The 22,603-nt window shown below is 44.3% G+C and overlaps 2 protein-coding genes across 2 annotated transcripts in view; one reads left to right on the top strand and one right to left on the bottom strand.

Annotated features, from left to right (window-relative positions):
• LOC131266950 (2-aminoethanethiol dioxygenase) overlaps positions 1–22,603 on the bottom strand; it is a 395,883-nt gene that overhangs the window by 48,426 nt on the left and 324,854 nt on the right. The window lies entirely within an intron of this gene.
• On the top strand, positions 20,671–21,345 carry LOC131265313 (uncharacterized). Its single transcript, XM_058267573.1, has one exon. It carries the CDS (start codon positions 20,671–20,673, stop codon positions 21,343–21,345), a length of 675 nt encoding a protein of 224 aa, XP_058123556.1.

Here is a 22,603-nt window from a genome sequence, read left to right as displayed (position 1 = left end):
GGGTTTCTTTTGAACACTTTTTTTCCCACCCTCCACGGATGGGTGGTGGGTGTGTTGTGAGGGTGGCCAGCCGTTTTCTCCACCTCGGACCTTCCATACGGCGTTAGAGTTTGATGGGAAATTCCGCGAAGGAAATAAATTCGACTTCGACCAAAGTCGGAGAGTTTAATTCGATTATTCAAAAGTTTCAGTTTGCCCTTCGGAACGTATCCGTCAAGGGATTCCGGCGCGTTACTGTTTAAGGGAAAGTTTTCCTTTTCCGTTTAGTTTTGTGTTTTTTTTTCTTCTATTCTATTCTATACGTTCGCCACAAGTCGAACACCTGGTGACTGGTTCGAGTCAGGGGCGAAGTAAATATCGGTTATACATGGGTTTTCTAAGATACGCCATTTTGGATCTCGTTTTTCCGATCCTTCTATACGGATACCAGTTTCCTCTTACTACACCAAGCCAACGGTTTGGTGCGAGTGAAACAGAAAGGAAAATACTACTGCTTTTTGTTGGTTATTCGGTAGAAGCTCAGCTGCGATAAATTTGTCGATTCGCTACAAATTACGTCGATATCAAATCGAATCAGAATAAGTTTCGACCATGTGATAAGTGATTCCAGAATAGCAAATGCCAAACGTTAATTGGTGGTTTATGTGCAGCAATTTTCATGTTTCCAGCTGCTATTTGTTATCTAATCAACTTAGCCCACGATGTGAAGTGTTGAACTTAAAATTTTCAAGGAGAAGTAAGATGCGGAAAATTTATCAAAATGCTTAATTCTTTGTGCTATTAAAAAAGAAAAAAAAAAGCAAATTACTCGTAAACTTTCAATAATCGAAAGAGAGAATGCTAAGGCAACAACGGGCGCATATTGTTTCAATTAGGTTTGCACAAAAGACACCCTGCTTTCTTGGAAGCATCCGGTGCTTAGGGCTAAGAGAAAGCAGTTACAAATCGTTACATCTGTTACGGTGAAGCCTGCCCAGAACCTCGTTAACAAGGCACTCATTTTCTACCCATCGACCAGGAAGGGATGGAATGTCCAGAGCGAACGGAAATGAACGATCGGCCTTCGTTAAATTGTCGTTCATCCAAGCCGAGTACAAACCACAATATCCTGGGTATCGCTTGGCGAAGGCGAAGAATAGCCTGGGCGGTTGGAAAAAGCCGCCCGAAATGGCCGGGAAATGGGCTGCCATGGATGACCAAATCCTTTCCCTGCCTGCAGAGCGGGGAGGGTAAAATTGAAACAATCAAAATTTTCATTTTGTGATCAAATGAGCTGAGATAAATTAATCCGATTATCATTCAATAATTTATCGTCCATGGGCTCGAGGGCTTGACCGAGCGGCGCTGTGTTTGTGTAGCTGTTGCGTATTTACGCACCATGATCCTCTTCGGTTAGCCTTTACCGCCCCCCCCCCCACCCCCACCTTTCCTCCGGCCCTGGTAGACAGTATGGATGGTAGGTTGAGTTCGGTTCGGGCCATTTGATGGCACATTGTCGATGGCACATCATTTGTCGTGCTAAAGCCTGGACGGGAAAGGCTTGTGAATAAATAGGCGAGCTCTATTTAGAAAGGCCGGCGAAAGCCTGATTATCGATGTGGCGTTTCATTAACGAAACTCACGGACCACACTGTCCTCCCTTTCGCAACCCAAACAAACGTTCGCTTCAGCTCTGGAGCTGTGGGTTCGGGAGAGAGGATTACGACGGGCATAACCGCCCGCCCCCCCCCCCCCGTTTCGCCCGTTTCACCGTCGACGGAGTGACTTAATTTAATTTCATGATGATCCACCACCAACACGACCAATACCGGCAATGCCTTGGCTTCGACATTATCATCACAATCACCACCACCACCACCATCATGGTGGGAAAGTTGTGACATAACCAAAGTCACCGACCATCACCCCACTCGCGAAAAGTCGCCGTTCCATGTCGAAGCGACCGCGACGGGGACAATGGGGAGGGCGCGAAAATTAATGCCACTAAATGTGACAATTTGCGTAAGAATTATGTTGAGTAAATATTTATCACCGTGCACGTACGCGATCCCTTTCGGTCGAAAGCAGCCGAGAAGAGGGCCAACCGTTTTCCAATCATAATGCAAATGGCAAGAAATGGTCCTCCCGAGCGATTCGGGGGACAACAAATTAATTCCTTCGTCCGTCGGTGGTCGCCTCGGTTCGGAACGGCGTTTGCGCAAGGATAAGGGAACAATCACGCGACATGTCAACGGCAGGTCCGGTGCCGAAAAAAAAGGGGGACAACAAAGTGGATTTATTGTGGCTTCCAGTTGCGCAAACATGTCCCCTTTTAATAGGATTGAGCCGAGGACACGCTGTTGAATAAAAGAATTTTTAATTTTCATCCGGCAAGCCATTCGTCATCGGTGTTTATTTAAGTTTAATTACGTGGTCGTCGTCGTGTTGTTCCAACCACAAAGATAATGCGTATAGGATCGTTAGAAAATTCCTCTTCTGCTTATATGTTTTTCTCCAATCATGTTTTCACGTTGGCACTACTTCCGGATAATGTTTGCGGATGACTTTATATTGATGGGAGAAAGTGAGCAACATTCAATTAAACCTGGTACTCAACTCTACCAACCAAAAAACGATTGGTGGTAGTGATGCCAAATGGTACCGATGGCGGTAGGATTGATAATACTTTACGGTCGATCGATGTCCGGTTCCCTCGCCTCGATGCTATTTGCTGTTGATTCGAATTCAATTTAGCAAAATGAATCACACATCCGCTTATTTTGGATCGGTGGTCGTCCGTTCAGTTGATTTGTTTTCTTTTTTGGTTGCTTTTTCGCTTCGCTTATGGTTTTGAATTACGTTGTACTTGCGAACTGTATTGTTACATGTACTTTCTACTACCTTTGAGTTCAATTTAAAATCAGAGTTTTGTTTCACTCTGCCCAGTTTTGTTCGATGCAATACGCATTGTGAATATTTTCAACCGGCAATTGCTTTATTTCTTGTCAAATGTTCCCATAGACGGTTGTTGCTACACGCATCCGGAAATAAGCCCCATTTTGCCTCAGGCGAAAGGGTCACAAACGCGCGCTCCAGGCTTAGTGTTGGGTCGTTGGCTGCAATGGCCGATTTTGGGCGCTGTGTGTTAAATGGATCGAAGAAATTGATACAGATTTGTCTGGAGCGCTGACTATGGTTTTCTTTTTTTTGTGCCCAAGGTAAAATGGGATGGGTTCACGCAAGAGGCTTTAAAAATGAAAATGTGGACAAAAAAATAAAGTACTCGATTGATTGATTTTCATCCGGCTCGTGGAAAGCCTATACCTGTAGCGTTTGAATGGTGTGCGAACGAGCAAATCATCAAAAAAGCGGCTCCACATTTCAAATATAGGATAATGGAAAGCAAAACAGGATGAATGGCGTGAGGCGGAATAAGCCATTTGTTTTTTATTGCGAACCAGTTTGTCTCCGTTGATTGCCGATCAGATTTGCAGCGATTTCCGGGTTTTACTAATTGATGCACTCTGGTTGATAGTTTTATTTTTTAGTATTTAAAACGCTACCAGAAAGAAAAAGTTTTTCAACCTTTGATAAAATTGGAAAGTTTTGCTTAAAATTACTAGCCCTGAGAAATAATTCATAGTTTTTTACATTGTTACTTTCAAAATTTGTCGAAACGAAGGATCATCTTTTTTCAGTAATAAACACAATCATCCAATTTATGCTCTTTATACGACGTAGTTCTCTTCGAAAGGTCGAAAGTCCCAACAATAAAATGCCGCTAAGCTCCACATATGTTCTCTCAACTTTCATTAGAATTAACGATTTGGCGCATCGCAGTAAGACGCCCGAAGATAGTTGGTGTATCGAATTCATTTAAATCCCTTCGCACCAAAAGTTGAACAAATTGGCAGCTTGAACGCACGGAAATGGATTTTCAGTAATCCAGTACGACCCAGGGAACTGCTGGGAAATCGATGGCAAGCGGTGAAGTGCGTGCGTCACCGGATATTGCTGCAGGGTCGAGCAACCGCCATTAGAAGTTGAAAGAGTTTTCCAACAATTTGGCTTCGCTTTCCCCGGAAAGGCTGGAGGAGAATCGTGAGGATCTTCTTTGGGAAATGTGGGTGAAAGTCTCCTTTCGGGCGTGCCAGCAATTACACTTCTTAATCGGCAGTAGGGAAAAGTTAATCCGTACACGTCTCCGAGGATCAGCATGCAAAAGGCTTGTGGGTTCGGTTTTGGAAAACCGTTCGACAATTGTCGATTGTTTGACGAGTACCTAGGGATTTCGTTGTTGTTTTTCTCTTCGTGTTCGACTCCCATTGGGCAGGGCCATACCACCCCGGGAAAAGTCACCTCAGAATGTACCGTACCATTCCGGTTTAAGCCTCCGGGTGCTTCGATGCGTGTGTATAGTGCAGTTATGGCGAGGCGATTATATTTAACGGCAAAGAAAATGCCTCCCACTCGAACCGGTGGCGCATGGAGGAAAAAGGAAGCACACGTAGGAATCGCTGAAAAAGAAGGCGAGAAACCTTGCGTGTTAATATCCATAACCATTACAATCGAACAATATGATTCAAATAACAATAGTATCTAATCACTAACGCATCATTGAGCGAACAGAAAGGAACTGCGGTATCTTGACGGTGGATTGTTCTTGCACGATGGATCAGTTTCTCGTGATTTTATGTGGACTGCTTACTTTCGTTGGAGGTCCGGTTTCGCATTATGTAAGACTTATGGATGGTAAAACAACACGATTTGGCTTTACATGTTCTTGAGGACCCGAAATTTATCGATATAAGTTAAATTATTTCTTTTACATTGGGACATTGACTGAATAAAATAGAATTAATGCGGACTTAGAATGTATTAATTAAAAATGGTGTAAAGATGTAAATATTGTAAGACACTTGAAGCGGCGTAAACAAGGTGATGGAAAACGGGTTAGTAGGGCATGTGGTTAACACAACTTAATGAAACGCCTCGGGCTCAATCTGGGACGGTATTTATGGTTATGGGCGAAAACCCCCCTAACCCTCGTTTAAAAGTAAAAGAAGAAAAATATAGCTGGAAAGGGGAACCGGAATGGAAATATTAGGCACGTGACAGCCTCCGGGGGCGAGGGAAAGTCCTAGGCCACACAATACCTTCCCCCCCCCCCCCCCTTCCCCCGTCGTATATTGACCATTAAAAGGCCTAACCAAACATCAAGATAAAGTGACATCGGGCGAATGGGAATGGCGCGTTGAGCGGAAGGCCAAACATTCCGCAGTCCCATGATGGTCATCCTCAGCGCAAAGAGCCCACGGTCGGTGGCACTCGGAAGAGGGGTTCAGCATGACTTCCATTTTTCGGACCATTCGCTGCGGGGGACCTGCGTCGTGGGCAGGTTGTTTGGTTTTTCCCCCTTTTTCTATTTTTACCCCATTGCCCGCAGGAGGTTGTGCAACTCAATTGTTGAATTCTTTGTAAACGAATCAAAACGAATCATGGGTATGGTTATTGTTGTGTGGTTGACGGTCGTTATGACGGGGAGTTCATGTGTGTGTGTGTGTTTGGAAGTTGTGTTTTTTTTTATTCGTTGTTGTCTCCTTTAGCCGAACGGTGAGCCTTTCCCGGGATGGTAATGCGGATACGTGCTGTGGGAAAATCCTTGGCACGCTGATGGACGGAAAGGATGGCCCCCGAGGGGTCGCGGGTTTAGGGGAGGGAGCGCCAAACGATAGATGGAGTGTTTGAATGGATCTGTCGTATCATCTTCCACCGGGGGCCTATAAGTGACGGAACGAGCCATTGTTCGGCGTGCGAACAAAAGCGTTATGTTCTATGTTCTAGCACTTTTTTCTCTCTTTCCGTCGGTTTATCCGTTTGCTTGCTTGCTTGTTTGTTTGTTTGTTTGTGGCCATCATTGTTGCTGATGTCCTCGGCACTCGACCACATCATAATCCCGACGGACTGGACGGTGAGGCCTTGGTTTTGTTGGCTAGTTTAGATATCGGGATTGAGATGAATGCTTCGGCTTCGGTATTGGGGAAAAGTAATAGATCATTAGAATTGTTTTGAGTGAACAAACATCAGGCAATCACCTCTGAAAATTTACTAATAACACTATCGAAGATTAGTGTAGTTGCCAAAAATCGTTGAACCTATTTATGAACAACTTAATTCAACATGTTTTATGCCGAACAAATAGTGTTTTTCACAAAACACAATTTCTCACGATGTAACGGCAAAAGTTGTCAGTGAAAAATTCCTGCATTTCCCCAAACTTCGGTTCCTTATCGGGACTGGCGATAAGATGATCCTCCGCTCACTCCATATAACGTTTTGCAAAATGAACGAGGCAAAGAAAACATCGCTTTCTTCGTCCGAACTATGGACCATTTCTTGAAATGGAAGTTTGGAGGGCCAAACAATAACATTCGAAGACATTGGAAAACATTCACCTTGCTCCTTGGTCGTTTCTGCTTAGTTTTCCTCAACTCTACTCCTCTCGGCAGCGATGGGGTGGGCGGGTGGAAACTTGTACGAAGATGTTTTGTTGGCTTGAGTGACCTCTACAAAACGTGCGAACAAGACGCAGCGTCAGGACAGTAAATTTGATTACGCTTCTATTCCGTCCGGGGTTTCCGGTTTCCTTGCGGTGGCCCCGCCGTCTATTGGTTCGGGTTTTATATTTTAACCACTTCCTCACCCCCGCACACATAAACGCACACACATACGACATGCACTCAACAAATGGTTTTCGTTGTTTGATTGTTATACTCCTTCTTGCCAGGAGTTGGAGTGCAGGGAAAACAGAGTCTTCAAGGAAGGAAAAAGAGGGAGGATAGAAAGAAAGAGGGATAAAGTAGGAAAGAAAAAGCGAAGACGAGACAGGGAGTCACATTTTCCTTCCACTGGGCAACTGGTTTGTCGGTGGCTTTTCCAAAAGGAGCCTGTCTCGGCATGTGTTTGCTTTTTGTTCGCAGCCTCCTCGTCCCGAACGTCCGCTCCACCGCTTTGCGACGATGCCCTCCGGATCGGCCAGGAGTGCGCTGGGACCGCTTTCGTATTATGCTTTTCACATTTATGTTTATATGATGCTGTTTTGTTTGGTTTCTGTTGTTTCGAATTGTTTGGTTGTTGCGAACTGTTTGCTTTCCTTCTTTGCATTATGACGACAGTGGGGAGGGGCGGGTCGGGCGACGGGGAGACCGACGGAGGTGTATCTTGTGGGCACATCATAAGGGCATACGTGGGAGTATGTTTGCTTGGGTGTTTCAGAGGCACACACATCGAGGAAGTCGGAAGCTTCCTTGGACGACGCTTTCTTTGGTTGTTTTTCTTTCACTGGGGTTTTTCTTTTACTCTCACCACCACTGGCTTTCTTCGTTCCTCCTAGGTCCGGGCGACAGTTAAGTTTAACAGTGTTTGGTTGACGCTATAAAGGGAGGACGAAAAAAAAAACACGAGGAAAATAAGCTCGACCACTCGGGTGCCTATTGTGTTCCCGCATCGGAAAGGAAAAGCCGTCCTCGGGGAGCACTTGTTGAAGTGGCAGCATTTCCTTCGGTTACTCCGTCGACAACGATCTGGCCGGCCGGGCAGTACAGCGTGGCTAATAAAATGTGTTCCTCTTGCCGAGCGAGTCGAGCGAGATTATGGCCGATGTTCGTCCTTGAGGACGGCAGCCCGGCAATGAGTGTTCCGTCGGGGGGCGGTACACCCTCCGACGTTTCCGCCGACGTTCCGTAGGCTTTTGTTATTGTTTCTACGGCGCCGTGCGGCATATGTGGAGGCGTTTGTAAATTTGAATTTAATCGAAATCGCATCGGCAATGGGTGAGGAAAATTAAACAATAACAACACCGAAGCAACCGCTCGCGTTTGTGGCCGTCCCTGGGCAGTGGTTTGTTTGCTGCCTTTAGCCAGTTTTCCCGGCCACCCGTGGCCCCCCTTGGTGGTGGCATGTTTTTCCGAGATAAAGGCCGGATTTAACCGATCCCGGGAAAAGTATAACGACCACGTATGGCGTGGCACGACTTGATTGCGCTGGGAGAGAGGATAATCAGTGCCGGGATGAACATTAGAAAAGTTACCATGGGGTAAGTCTTTGGAGAGGTTTTAATGAGACATCTATTGATAAAGTAAGTATAGTTTCTTTGGTCAAAAACGGAAGAGGTTTGCCTGTGGGGCACATTTTAGGCTGGTACGTTTTGCAACATTAAAAGATATCATGTATGACAAGGCGTTGAACATTTGTTAGAAAAAGTGTAAAGTAAGTTGGTTGAAAACTAAATATAGTAGATAGGACAAAGAAAAAGTGCCTGTGTATCTAAAACCAGTGGATTGAACATCCGTAAGATCCAATTGAACCTTCAAAAATATGCTTTCACCCCAGACACAATACTTTGGCTAAATATTTCACCTCCTTTGCCGTTGTTTCAACGCGTCAGCGTCGATGATGGTGGCAGCTAAATAAATAGATCATCGGAAAATCTTTCGGTAAACAGTGACGTGTCCCGAGGCCGCTTCGAGGTTTCCGATTTGGCCGAGGACTTAACCATCCCTTCGAGCGAATCGACTGCGGTGAAAATCATCGCTTTGGCGTAGAGAGATTGTTGTTTATTTTGGAACCGATACTGCAAAACCGCACCCCACCGGGCGGCACGTGTCTCGGCTGTGAGCTAATATCGTGGAGTTGTTGTTTTTCTTTCTTTGCTTTGCCATTTCTCTCGTTCTCCAGCCCGAGAAATCACGGCAACGTTATGCGCGACGATTAGTTGAATTTACGCTGGTGAAAAATGCTTAACACTCCGAGCACGTACAGCCAGCATCGGGGCGTTGCGTTAGGAATGCCTTTTTTCTTGCTGCTCCCCGGCAGCCCCTATTTTCCTGGAGGACAGCTCCAGAATTTTCCTTTTTTTTGGTGCGCCACTCTTCATACGCGCTTATCACAGCGAGCGATGGGTGTTATTTTTTACCTTTTTTTGGCAAACGCCACTGATAAAGATTTTCCAGCAAAGAAAAGCACCCTTCGAGGTGGTGGTGGAATGTTTCATTTTTTGGTAGGGGTTGTAGAGGAGTAGGAAGGGGAGTATTCAGTTGGAAAATGATATGCGGTTGGTGGTATTTTCATCACCACGGTATCTTCCATCGTTGGTAAGGTAGCGGGCGCTACAAGGAACCTCTTTGAGATACCGTTGGACCACAAATTTCCCTTCCCTACCCCCGGAGACACCCCAGCATCCTTCTTAGACCATGTCGAGCGCCATCCCATCCATTTGACATTACCATAACAGTGTATGACGGGACTTTTTTCCCTTCACACCAACAGCGTCGCATGCAATGTTGTAGCCTGTATTACTCTCTTTAGCAAATTGTTGGAATTTCGGTGGTACCTCCTGCACCAGCGCGTCATTGTGTATGCTGCACCGTGCTCCGGCCTCACCGCCTTCAACCATTTCACAGTTCAATCTCGCCATCGCCGTTACCGTCGTCATGTTTTTTTTTCTTTCTGGCCAGTCGTTGCTTTATTTTTCCGAATCAGCGCGCTTATCTTCCATGCATGCATAATTTAAAATCTTCATCGAAACGACGCCGGCTAACCGGCGGCACGTGTGTGCGGTGGAGGCGCCTGGTGGTTTGGCTCCAATGCTACAACTGGCTGCGTACGCCCGGTCGGTCGGTGGCTGCATGCGTGCCGGGTAGTTTGGGGTGGAATATTATTAAAAATTCTAATGAAACCTTACCGCAACGATGAAGCCGGAAGCAAGGAATGTGTTGTTTTCTCCGTGTGTGTGTGTGTGTTTTTTGAATGCCAAAGGTGTACCGGGCATTACTGCGCACCGTTCGGTATCTTATCGTCGATCGAGGGTGTCGTACGGTGCTTGAAAACTGGGTAGGATTGCGCATGATGCCGGTAATTTGAAAATGGTAACAGTTTCTTTTAATTAGAAGCATGTTACCTGTTTGGAATTTACCTGGCGTGGTGCTGACTTTTCCTCCTGTTGAGAGAACCGATCCTGAATTTTTGGAAGCTGGACCTCACTTCCGGTCGGTAAATACACGCCACGTGTGTGATATTACAATGCACTGGGTTCGAGGAAAGTTGTATCGAGATTTAATCGGTCGTGTTATGTTAATATTTAGTTCGTTTTGAAGGTGGGGGTGGAAAATGAAATCACTGTACTGTAATAAGCGTTTGTGGAAGTTCCATAACCAAAAGATCTCAGTGAGGTGAGACTGAAGTAAGAAAATTTACCCTTGCATGTATCATTACTCTATTTATTTTGTTGCTTTAAAAATAGGGATAGAGAAAGTATTTAGAAACCTCTTAGCTTTGGTTGAAACTCAATGTTAAGGATGTTGTAGGATCAAATGAATGTAATCTGTTTTTGCTGCAAACCATCTCACGTAGCATATCCTTCAAATTCCCAGAATTTTAATCCTAAGTAACCTTAAGCTGCTTATGAAGAACGAAGGCCTACAAGAGTATGCAAAGCAATCATGTTTACCAACAAAACAAAACAAATAGCAGGAAGGAAAGTTTGATCCGGTCCGGGTAATTTGAGGCCCACCCGATCACCTATGGCAACGGAAAAGTAACCTCAAACCAACCGAGTGCGTTATGTAACAAAGATTCCTCATATGTTATTTGCCTGCGCAAAAGAACAATACCGAGCGCCGAAATTTTCCAATGCTGTCAGATAGCGCCGTAGTAATACCGTGCAAGATGAGTGGCTAAGCGAGTGAGGGAGGAAATAAAACAAATGCCGGAAATAAATAAGGGCTTGCTGCAAAAGTAAAACACAAACACCAGGCACCGGGAGACGAGATCAGGGCGGAACAATTTCATTTCGCGTAATTTTCCCACTTCGCTGACGTCATTAGCGCGATTGCGAACTTTCCGCCTGGGAAGCTAGAACCGCTCGAGGATGTTCCAGTTTCTTTGTCGTATGTTTCTCTTGTGTGTGTTTTTGTCCTGCTTGTTTTCGTTCGTTTTCCATTATGAAAACTCCCGAAGAAATATGTTCATTTGGAGTTCGTTTTTAACACAGGGACTTGTGTGAGGTGTAGGAAAAAAAGGCGAACAAACCTCGGTGCCCGGAAAAGATAAAATTCATCTCGTTGCCATACTCATCCGCGAAATTTGCGAATCATTCTTGTTTTCGCTATGCTCGCCATTGTGCGTTTTTTTTTTACTTTCCATCGTTATTTAGACGTAGGGGGGGGGGTGAAACGAGAGTGTTAGAGGTGGCTTTGGAAGAGGCCAAGATTTTTGAACGTGTACTGGTGGGCGCTGACTACCGGAACGACATTCCATCGCTCATCGCTGTGTGTCTGCCCCGGCGAGTGTCCCATTCCTAGCGAACGAAACTTACAAATAGCACGTAATTTTGAGTAATTTATTTTTAAATTCCTGCAGAGCCCAGCGAGAGCAAAGCAAGCTAACTACCATCGGAAAGGATACGGGCTTCGGTCGTTAGTCGCAACGACTTGCCGTGCAGTGGAGAAGACGAAGATAGAGGGGGTTGACCAGGACGGCGGGAGCCAAGGCGAACGATGTTAATTCCTAGTCAAACAAAAACACGTAGCTGTCATATTTATCTTTGGATTCTCAGATTCTTGACGCAGTCTCGCACCCTGACAGATGGAAGACGGTCCACGGCTGGAGGTCGGTCGGAAAGACCGGCTACGATTCGGGAAAACTTAAACAGCAACAATGCGAAGCAACAAAATAAGGAATTCACAAAAGAAAAACACAAGACGGTGGGGCAACCATCTGCACCGAAAAAACCGAACGATAAACCCGAAATAACGTTGTTGCGCTGACATCCCTGGACTGACTTGATTTCCTCCCCGGCGCTAGGAATGTGCTGTTTTTGGGCGGGAGGAATTCTTCCTCGGAGCGCGCTGCGGAGATTAAGATGAAAAATTCTTCGACTGCCACCGGTGGTAATAAGCAGCAGCGTCTCAAGCCGGCCGGTGGTAATCCACGGTCACGGGTGGTGAAGGTGAAGGACATACGGACGATGGCGTAACAAGTCGGTTTTTGTCAATCTTTTCACGTGAGAGATCTTTGCTGCAGTGCTTTTGGCGCTTTGTTTTTCTTGTTTTTGGTCAAGAGCCTTTTAACGGAGGAACGTGACTGAATAGCACGATGTTTTGTGTGCGTGCGAATGTTAAATATCGATGTGAAGGTTTCAGCAGGTTTTCTCCATCGTGGGGCTGAAAACGAGGTAATGTGATTGTTGAATTTTCCACCAGTTTTTACTGTGTTTCATAAATAATAAATAAGTCAGTGTCGTGATACTTACCTTTAAAATATTGCGATATTTTACTCGGTTCATTAATAAACAGTCAAATGTTTCACCTTATTGCGTTTGAAAACGGAACATTTACCCTTTATTCGAGTTCTAGTTTCAATCCCCTTTTCCAATTAATAACAAATGATCGATCGCGTCAGAAGAATTAGCATAGCAAATAATTGAAGCAGTCATTGGCGACGGCATCGTTGGGATGATAAATTCGAAACTGTCGATAAAAACGGCGCACTAAAAGGGTCATCCCGGTGCGCTTCCAACCCAGCTCATCAAGCGTGGTCATAAGTAATAATCCATAAACCCGAGGTGCTGGCCCGGATTGCACCCGGCTCAGGAACATCCCACTCGGTCTCCCACGGAGTTTGACCGTCGTCTGCTAATTATTGCATTTTAATTGATTCCTAATGCTTCTTTCGTCGACACTTTTCGATGCCAGGAGTAATTACTGCTGGAATATGTTAATGGCCATCCCTCGGGCCCTGCCGACCGTGTTCCGCTAGCATTCCCCGCGAACACAGTTGACGATCGTTCGTTCGGGATTGGCTTTTGCGCGACGGCGAGACTTTTTTTGCCCCGCGGACCGGAAGGAAAAGGTTTCCTTAATGGTTATGGCGCAACCCCCACGGCGGACGAGGGTCAAGTGCAGAGATATTTTACACTCTCATTTCCATTCTTTGCTCCTCCTCGAACTCCTTTCTTGCGCTCGGTGGAGTTGGAAAATGGTGTTGCTAATGTTTGTCCATTATGGTTCAAACTTCAATCCTAACCTTTCTTACGGTGGAGATGGACTTGCAGAGAGGGCTAGCGATCCACTTCAACGAAGAAAAAACAAAATGCATACCATAGCAATGAGTGGGAGGGAGGCAGGCGAATGAAGGGCACAAATCTACCAACGAGCGTTTCACAAATGGTGGCGGACAGTTTCCAATTTGTGCATCCGTTGTTCTTTTTTTTTTTTGTTTAAGGGTTGACGAGAAAACTGTCCACGTCGTTTTCCGGTAATCAACATCATCAAGCGAAGGTCGTCATAGTTGATCCGGGACGAATATCCCTTTGCCGTGAGGAAAGGGAAATGCTGCCCCAAGTTGGTTTTCGAGACCTTTTGTCTGTGATCGTTTTGTAGCGCGTCCAACCAGGGAGAGCTGTTGTTTTTGTTTTTATGTTTATGTTTTCGCCAGGCGAATTCGACCAGACTTGGAGACAAAGGTCAGGAAGCCCATAATAATAAAAAGTCATATTTAAATTAACGATAGCGTCAGTCAGAGACGGAGGACGGAAAAATAAAACCAATGCAGTGGTAATTGACTCCGTTTATGCTATTAAGTGTTTGGTAATTAATGCCATGAGCAGAAGCACTCTAATGTACTCTCTTTGAACGAAGCCTTTACAATCGATCTCTTTTCACCAATTTTTTCAACAAACTTAGCTAGCAAATGGTGGAAAACATTGCGTTGTCAAACACATAAATAAACAAAACATACTAGCAATTTTTATCCAAAAAGATGGAAAATATTAACAAGTATTCTAAAAGCATTTTCAGAAATATGGTTACTTCCTTCCGAATTAATTATTATTTCTGCGCGAACATCGACTTTTTACGAGGCATAAAGAAAGTTTTCTTTATGAAAGAAACTAATAATAGTGAAGATGCACGTCATTTGCAGTATGGAAGAATAGCATAAAATTAAATGAAGATTGAGGCACAGGCGTAAGTTAAGTGTAAAGCAAAAACATTTTTGTCTATAAATCTTACCGGAAGCTAATTTTCACCGACCAACTACTCCAAAACTCATAATGAAGACGAGAGGAAAAAGGCAGGGTTTTTGTCGGTAAGAGCTTTTAAGTTTCGTTTTGTTAAAAGAAAGAGTTGAGCTTGTCTTGTGTAGTGTTGCTGGTAAAAGCATTCATCTGTGGGTTGCTTACGATCCGTTCTAAGTATCGTCCGCAGAAAGATAGGATCAAGATGATGCAGGCCAAATTTTGTAGTGGCTCGGAGTGCTTTTTAAATCGCATGATGTTTATATCCTCTTTTCACACTGTAATGTGGAGGATAAAGTTTTCATACTTTGCCAGTAGTTAAGTGAGGTAAATTATTAAATGCACTTTCAAGAAAAAAGGAAAAAGGAATGATGTCATAGCCAATCTCCTTTGTCTTTCATCTGTACCAGGCCCGTTGAATTATTTACTTTAACCATATGTCTATTCCACAAGAAAAAAAGCTATCGAAATAACATGTCTTCTGAGCTGTGAACAATAAATTACAATTTCAAATTGTGCCACATAAATTGTTGCCAACGAACTCATTACATGGACATTTGGAAGAATCTGCTGTAAGTAGAGCATAATACAATCCATGGGAAGCCAGAATTGATAATTATTTCAAGCTGTTCTCATGAAGTAAAACGAGAACCTTCTTCCAACGTATGTTGGGTTATTTAAGCTGAGATGTAAGATCCTGCCAAGTTGTGAAATAAGGCAGAATATCCAGGTTTTTGCTTCTGAATATTTTTTACTTCTAGATTGTGATTTTGATAAACGTTTGCTTCAAATGACCGAATTTCGTTTCGTTTATTTCAATGAATGCAGTGTGGACACTATAAACAGCTGTGCAGCATTGTTTTTTATACAATGCAATGTAAATGTAAATATTTTACTTGATTATTGCATTGCAGGCAAATTTTCATCGTATTTTCGAACGGTTATCAACGGAAACAATGTGAATTTGTCTATTTGACCTCGACCGTTTCAATGTGGTCGTAAAAAAGTACTGCAGTTAACCGGAGAGCCAACTGGAGCCAGAAATTGCACTCGTGAAATCCCTTCCGAAAAGTAAAGAAAAAGTGTGCTGCCACCCATTCAGCGGTGCCCTTCTTGTTTTGGCAGTCAATGCTTAGAGTGTTCGTGTGTACCTTAGCCGTCCGTTTTTGCGCACATGGTTTATGACGGGGGAAAATTAAAATCCCACCCAGCTAAAGCGTTTCTTGCCACTGGGTTTGCTCAAAGCTGTTGTCACGAAAAAACAATCACCTTCGGCAGCATCTTGGTAAGTTCCAGTAAGCTGCATTCCAAACTGCCAAGCCTTTTACTATACCGATAGGTTGCATTCCGTTTTGGCACACCCGGTTTGGCCGCACTGGGCTGGCAACACAAACAGTATGCGGTGTGTGAGAGTGTGAGAGTCTAGCTGTTTGTACGGTGCATAATTTTACCATAAAAGCTAAGGTGCCTGCACTGAAAAACCAATGTGTCCTTCGGTGGTCTCCATCGCTCACTTCTTCGCTCGTTGCCGGCCCGAGCCCGCCGAAGGTTTCCGCTTTTCGGGGCGAACAAGATAAAGCAGCGTTTATTTCCACTCGAATTCCGCTGTTCCAAATGTCTGTCAGCATCATTAGTCACCTGGTCTCCTAATGGTGTGTCGTTACTTGGAGGGAAGTGTAGTGGCGTAGCAACACGCTGCGGTTCCCTTTCCCGTACCCCGGGGAAAGTGCTGCCATAGTTCGGACGGTATCGAAAGAGGCCGGTGTGCCACCGAAAATGCACTTTACACACGGTGCTCGTATGCGTTGGGCAAAGGGGAAGGGGAAAATTGATCGACTCCGCAGTGCCATTCGTTTGTGCGTTTTGTCCTCCTTGAAACTCGATACTATGTGTCGACATAGTAGACGTTGCTTTTTTCTGGTTTGTTTTTCTTTCCTCCGAGCGCCTCCTTAGTTTCAAGGAATATGTATGCGAGATGTAATTTCGTCGGTCGTTTGGAAAACTGTTGCCAAAATGTGTGTCGGGGCAGGATGATTTAAGCTCGTTCAGCAAATGTGACAACATTTAGAAAGCCCTCAAAAATGGACCATGGAAAGATGTCAAACTTCAATAGTTATACAGAGTAAAATTAAACTATAAAATTAAATTGGAATGTAATGAAAGAAATTACAGTTGGAACAGTTAACTACAAAATAGAAACAGGTAACTATTCAGTCAAAACTAGAATAAAATATTCTAATTCAATATCCTATGTTATCCCATTTGATTTCCAGCAAACTCTTAAATTTTTTACAGCGATTTAAACAACCTTCAAATTTGTTCTCATACGTGGGAAGCGCTTTTCAATCGTCTTAAGTGCCCCGGTGTTTGGTTACGAACTAGTTCGCGAAAAGCTTGTGACCTCTGGTACCACCCTCTGACGCTTTTCCTTCCTTTGAAGATGTAGGCAGTCCATTCGGAACATCCATAACCATCTTTCTAAAATATTTATCTTCCAGCCTGATTTTCGCTTAGAAAACAGCGAAATCCCTCTATCTTACCAGGCTTTTCCACCTGTAAGGATGGGAAAAGCAGAAGAATTGTGAATTGTGGTAGGTAGACAAAAATAGAATCCTTCATCCGAAGGCGGCTGTTTGTTCGAGGTTTCTAAACTATCACTAGAGTCGCTTCCGCTGAAAGCCCCATTCTGTCCGTCTTTGCATTCAGTGCAAGGAAGAGTTTGGTGTCTTCGGAATGTTCGCTCCCGTCGTCGTGCCAACTTTCCCGGAAGATCCCGAAATGACGCACCAATCGAACTGGTTTGCGCCTCGCGTTGACTTTGGCTTGGCAAATGTGGTGGTAATAGTTTCAGCTTCCGATCAGCGTCCTTTCCTTCCCCACGCTGCCGGGAAATAATCTGAAATGGTTCGGATCCGTTGCCGTCGTCGTCATCGTTATCGTCGAATTCAATGAAGTATGCCTCCAGTGTGGTGGCCATTTTGCAGCCGAACAGCAAAGGGAAGCTCCCGATTGTCGGGCCCGTCCATAGGAACGCACTTACGGCCGGGACCATGTTGAACGTTGATAAATTGAATCCTGGGGTCGCATGGCGGGGACAATAAATAACTGGGAAGTATTTTTGGCAAATAGTTTCTTGTTCGGCGGCAACGCCGAACGAACGAACATGAAGCATTTCTCTGCGGTTTGTTTACGTAAATATTGCTTGTTGATGCCATCGTCGTCGCCTTTTTCGCTGGCGCTCTTGGCATCGGCAGGTCCTTTTCTTTCCCTCCCCGTTGCCTACTACTCAACCTTCTCGGCGGCCGTGGTCGTTTTGTATTCACGTGTTTTTCGCTTGTTTGAAATGTGGTTTTGGAATACATATTTGTTTCCCCGTGACCGGTTTTCCTCGCTGCTGATTGCGCCGATGGTCGTTTGCGTTCTTTTTCACCCGTTTCTATTACCGCCGTGTTCGAACGCCGTGGAAAATGTGTGTGTTTTCTCCGCTCATAAGAAATGAGGTCGATTTATCTACGGCCGCACGCTTTGGCTCACTGTCAAGCCGGTAATATGGTGGATTCCGGGTATAATTTACGAGTAATTGGAAATCGCAGCAACTACCGGTTGGTGCAGCTTGCATGAAACATGGGAAAGGGATATAGAGAAGTAAGATGAGTACAATCCAGGGGGTAAGACATTTAGATTGAATTTTGTTTGTATAAAATGTTTGTTGTTATATTCTTAAACATTATATACATTAATAAATTTTATTACCCAAGAAGGATAATCCGAGTATGGCATGTGATTAAAATATGCGAATTCTCATATGTTACGAACGTCCAGACTGTTAGTGAGGAATAAATCTTACCAATGGCGCATTGAAGCCTTGCTTTGCATTTTTATGGTGCAAGAGAATGATTTTTTCTTAACTCTTTTGCAAAATCTTTCTAGCAATATATAGATTATGTTGCGCCATACGAAATGTATGCATCTTATCCTGATTTATGTGCTTAGTTTTACCCAAACCTCAAGCCCTTTAACCCGAACCAACTTCAGCATGCTCCGTCCCTTGGCTTGGCTGCGTCACCATTAACCTTGACGAAGCGCTAAACCAAACAACCTACACCCAGCCCGTCGAAGCGACGTGACCATTAATTTTCCGCACCATAATTGTATTACAAAATTCGCCATTCGGGAAACCCCGGCAACGGTCGTGTTGGTGCAAAACCGACGGCGACCTTTGGCCGCCTTGGTGCCAAAAGCCCCCTTTTCAAGCCCTGGAGAAGGCCGACTTTACACGCGCTGTCAACAACTTTCCTAGCAGCAGACGATTGCTGTAGAAAAATTGCAGCCTCGCGTCTGTATGCTCATTTCCATAAACGACAACTCGGGCGGCCGCTGTTTCGGCCTCGGAAGGTAATATCAATTTCGACCCCTTTTATCTTCGCTTTGTTTCGCTCGAAAGTCGTCGCCGAACGTTTTCGTTAATTACAATTAGTCTTATTGAAAATTTATGCTCCACAATTCATTTGACGTCACCCGAGCCCAACGCGGGGTTACGGGGCGCGACGTGGATTGGGCGGAAAATCTTCCTGGTCGCAGTTTGAATATTTTACGCAACAAGACGGAACCAACGTGGTGGTGGTTACCGTTTCGTGGCACAGCTTCTCAACTCTCACGGTACGTCTCATCAGGATGTTGTTCAAGTCGATAGATTTTTAAACCCTTTCCGCGAAAAAACTCCCTTCAGCCAGAGCCGCTTCTTTAGTTTGCACGAACCGTCTGCTGCTGGGTTGAGTAACGTTTTTAAATAATTACTGAATCAATTATTGTAATTGAATTAATGATAGAGATTAGAAATACGGCTTACGGCGCAGAACAAGATGACGGTGCCAGAGTTGGGATAGGATTGCGATATGGAGCACGTTGGCGTCCACCACTTAGTTTGGGGGGGGAGGAAAAGCGCAAGCGAGCACTGGAAAAGAATTGTCTTTGTTGTCAATGTCGGAATCGTCCGCCAAGCCGGACTAAGACGCCGGCAACGATGGCAGCGAGTACGACAACGTCGTCGACGATAACGATAATAACGATGATCATGATAAATTTAATATCTTCTTCGCCAATCCGGTAGTGGCAACAGTTAAGAGTAACTAGCTTAAGGGTCTGCTCTGGCGAAGGACTATTCCCGTTCCAATGTCAGTATCATTATCGTTGTTTATATTTCGCTGTGTGTGTGTGTGTTTGCGAATTATTCCATTGCTCGTTTTCTGCTTTTTTCAAACCGTTTCTCCGTTACTTCGTTACTGTGTTCCTTTAAACCCTCTGTTTCACCATATAGAAACTTATGCTAGAGCGGATTAGAAACGCTGTATTTGAAACAAAAAAATACTGGAAAGGATTAACGTTCGCCCCTTCCGGTTTGGTTGAACTCCCGGAGCAGCCATCCTGCAGATTGAAAGGGCAATAAGAAAACGAAGCGCTGCAAAATCTGCTGCATCCACACCGAGACAAAGTTGGTCTTGGCCCCTTTCGAGGAGATGAGACAATGTTGTTCTATCAGTAACTTATTTTTTTTACGACTGGAATGACATATTCCTGTTGGTTTCCACTTTTTTCCCGTTCGACTTTCCCGTCTTATATATTTTATATCGAAAATCATTTATTATTCGGTGGTGGAGCTATACAGTGTCTTATTATATTTGATAGAAGAAAAGAAAGAGAAAACCTTGAAAGAGCTGCTGTTCATTTTCAATTTATGTTCTATTGATTTATTATTTTAATATATTGCTAGTGACAGAAAGTTCTTACATAAATAACCTACGCGCAGCATTTCTAGACATTCCTTAGCCATTTCGCCACTTTGACTCAAGTAACAGTAAAGAAAAGAAAATTGATAGTCATTCGTCAGTTTAATTGGTTTCAACTGATTGGCAAACGTCCGTGACGTTGTTTAAAAAAACATAAACTACTATAATCGACGACCTACAGCGAACCGCAGCTGCAGCGTGTACGGTTTGGGGAACCGAGCATATGGTCGGGTTGCGCGATGTTGCAATGGCCAATGTAACGCACAGTACTTATCAGCAGTTGAAAATATGCCACCTGGCAGTGGGAACCGAGCGAGATTACAGGCATAAACGTATATTTGTGATTGGTATGAAAAGTTTTAATTACTAACACTTAGAAAATGAAAATGAACAACACTAATTATTTTGTTGGTTTTTATTCAGCTTTGATTCAAAATTTAAATTCAATAGAAAATATAGTAAAAGAATTGATTTCTTGGCAAAGCTACGGCATTTTCATCATTGCAATACCTATTCCTATTCTTCTAAGCTGAGCTCGCCATCAAACCACAATCGGGTTGTTACTGATAACGGGGAGCCACGCAAAACATCGCGACCCGACCAGAGTCAGTAAAAAGGAAAGCAGAGTAGAGCAACGTTTAACTTATTGTCGGCGTCTCGGGGTTTTAGAGTTGAAGCATCGATTGTGGCATTCGCAGTCATAAGCTTGAAGTGGCTGGTTTGCAGAACCTGAAAATATGAGATGATACTGCGGTGATAGAAAGGACTCTGATCGAGCGTGAAGATTTGTGCGTGTATTTCGTGTATTATTGTTGATAACAGTGCGTGTCAATGAGTGTTGATGACCAGAACATTGTTTACCGCATTGCGGTGCCGGGCGAGTGTGAGCGGATTCGGGAAGCCCTGATCTCATTCTTCTACCCCGAGGAGCTTCTGAACGTGTCGTATATTGACGAAAATGGCCACAGTCCGACCGGTCCGACCGAGCAGGATATCCAGTACGCTTTATCGTTCGTGGCGCAGGGAATGGCCGCGATCGCGATCGACTCCAAGCATGGCATCATTGTTGGCGTTTCGATTGCACGCCTTGTCGATCTCAAAACAACAGAAGGGCTTCTGGATTCCGTTGGTTCGCCCGGTGTGTCACGTAAGCGAGCTGAAATGGTGAAACTGTTTGCCTACCTCGAACGCACCGGGGACGTTTGTGGGCGGTTCCGGACGCGCCGAGCCTACCACGTGTTTGTGCTGGCCGTTGATCCACGGTTCAGGCGTCGAGCGATCGGCCAGAAGCTGATGGAGTTTCAGTTGGCGCGCGGAAAAACACTCCGGTTCCGGCTGGTCAGTGCAGACTTTAGCAACGAGCAGGCGTCACGCATCGGAGCCCGGTTAGACATGCGTTGCGTAGCGGCGCTGGCGTTGGACCAATACCGGAATTCGGCTGGGGAGCGTGTTTTCGAGGCACGAGGAGCGGATAACATTGTCTGCACGTACGCGCGCTACGTTTGAAGGAACTAATAAGTTAGGTTTTTCCACTGTGTAGATATATGATACTTTGTTGTCTCATTAAACAACCGTTTCACAGTTCAATTCAAACAGTTGAAAATAAAACAGAGATACGTTGAGCACAAATAGTCAAAAGAATATAAAGAAGTATGTCCAAAAAAGTTGAATTCTTTAGATTTAGGTTGGTAGTTCACAGGTAACTTTTCAGCATTTAGTCAGGTCATCTACGAACGACATTTTCTCTAAAATAATTAGTAAATTTTACATCCAAAGCATATGGTTCGTGCTCAATTGCGGGACATTTTTAAATTCAATGAAAGTTCATACGAAAATGGTTCAAAAAAATTCCGAAAAGGGTTTCACGTTTGGAAAAAAAATGCCTAAAACTGCTGAAAAGAAAACGATTAATCAATTCGAGCGCACGTGAGAACTAATTGAAATGTTACTTAACCACTCAATACCTAATTGATTACAGCGAGAAATGTTCAAAATCACACTCCGGTCTAGCAACATCAAGAGTAGCGGTGGATTCCATTGGAAGCCTGTTTACAACTGTCCGCTCCCATAACTCATCGTGTGCGAAGCGGAAAGCAGAAAAGACTAAGGATTGATAATTCCTGAGCCAAAAAGTAAATCTACGTCATTACTGGCCAGCCAACTCAGGAAAGGCATTCCGCAAACCTTCCCCGGCAGCTAACTTTGAGTGAGTGTGGGCAAATCCTGGTTGGTTTGCGATTGTAATTAATGAATTTGTTTTCGCAAGCAGTGCTTGTCGGTGCCATGTCCTTGCGCAGTGAAAAAACGTCTTATCCCGTTGACATATTCTCCTATTCGAGATGGGTAGAATTTTCTTTCCTAATTTTATATTTTTTAAACTATACCAAAACTTTTTAATTAACAATTTCGACAATTTTATCTAAAAGTATTATCAACTTTATCTGAGTAATATTTTACAGATTTTTTAAACTTCCTATAATTTTCCTGAATCAATTTGGAAACGTGATACTTGGCAAAGATGGAAATAGCTAGGAAGCTCACAAGCATAGGAAGCTCCAAATTCGACGGCAGTGGCTGAGTTTGTTCAATCAACTTTAGTCATTAGTTATGAATTATTACACAAACAATCGCCACTGCAGTGCGGATTGGCATACGGACTCGCACCCGAAGCCTGGCGAAGATGTCCTTTATTCGCCGAGCCGCAAGGACAAAAAACCGAAGCTTATTCGAGGGGCCGGTGTTGTGCATGTGAAGGTGTGCCGCG

The sequence above is a fragment of the Anopheles coustani genome, chromosome 2 (genome assembly GCF_943734705.1).
Source record: "Anopheles coustani chromosome 2, idAnoCousDA_361_x.2, whole genome shotgun sequence".
Classification (NCBI taxonomy): Eukaryota; Metazoa; Arthropoda; class Insecta; order Diptera; family Culicidae; genus Anopheles; species Anopheles coustani.
Note: the sequence above shows the minus strand (reverse complement) of the source record. Positions and strands in the feature narration are given on the sequence as shown.

What these genes read in the sequence shown, in the direction of transcription:
- LOC131265313 (XM_058267573.1), top strand. Translation starts at nt 20,671, where the DNA reads ATGAGTGTTGATGACCAGAACATTGTTTACCGCATTGCGGTGCCGGGC.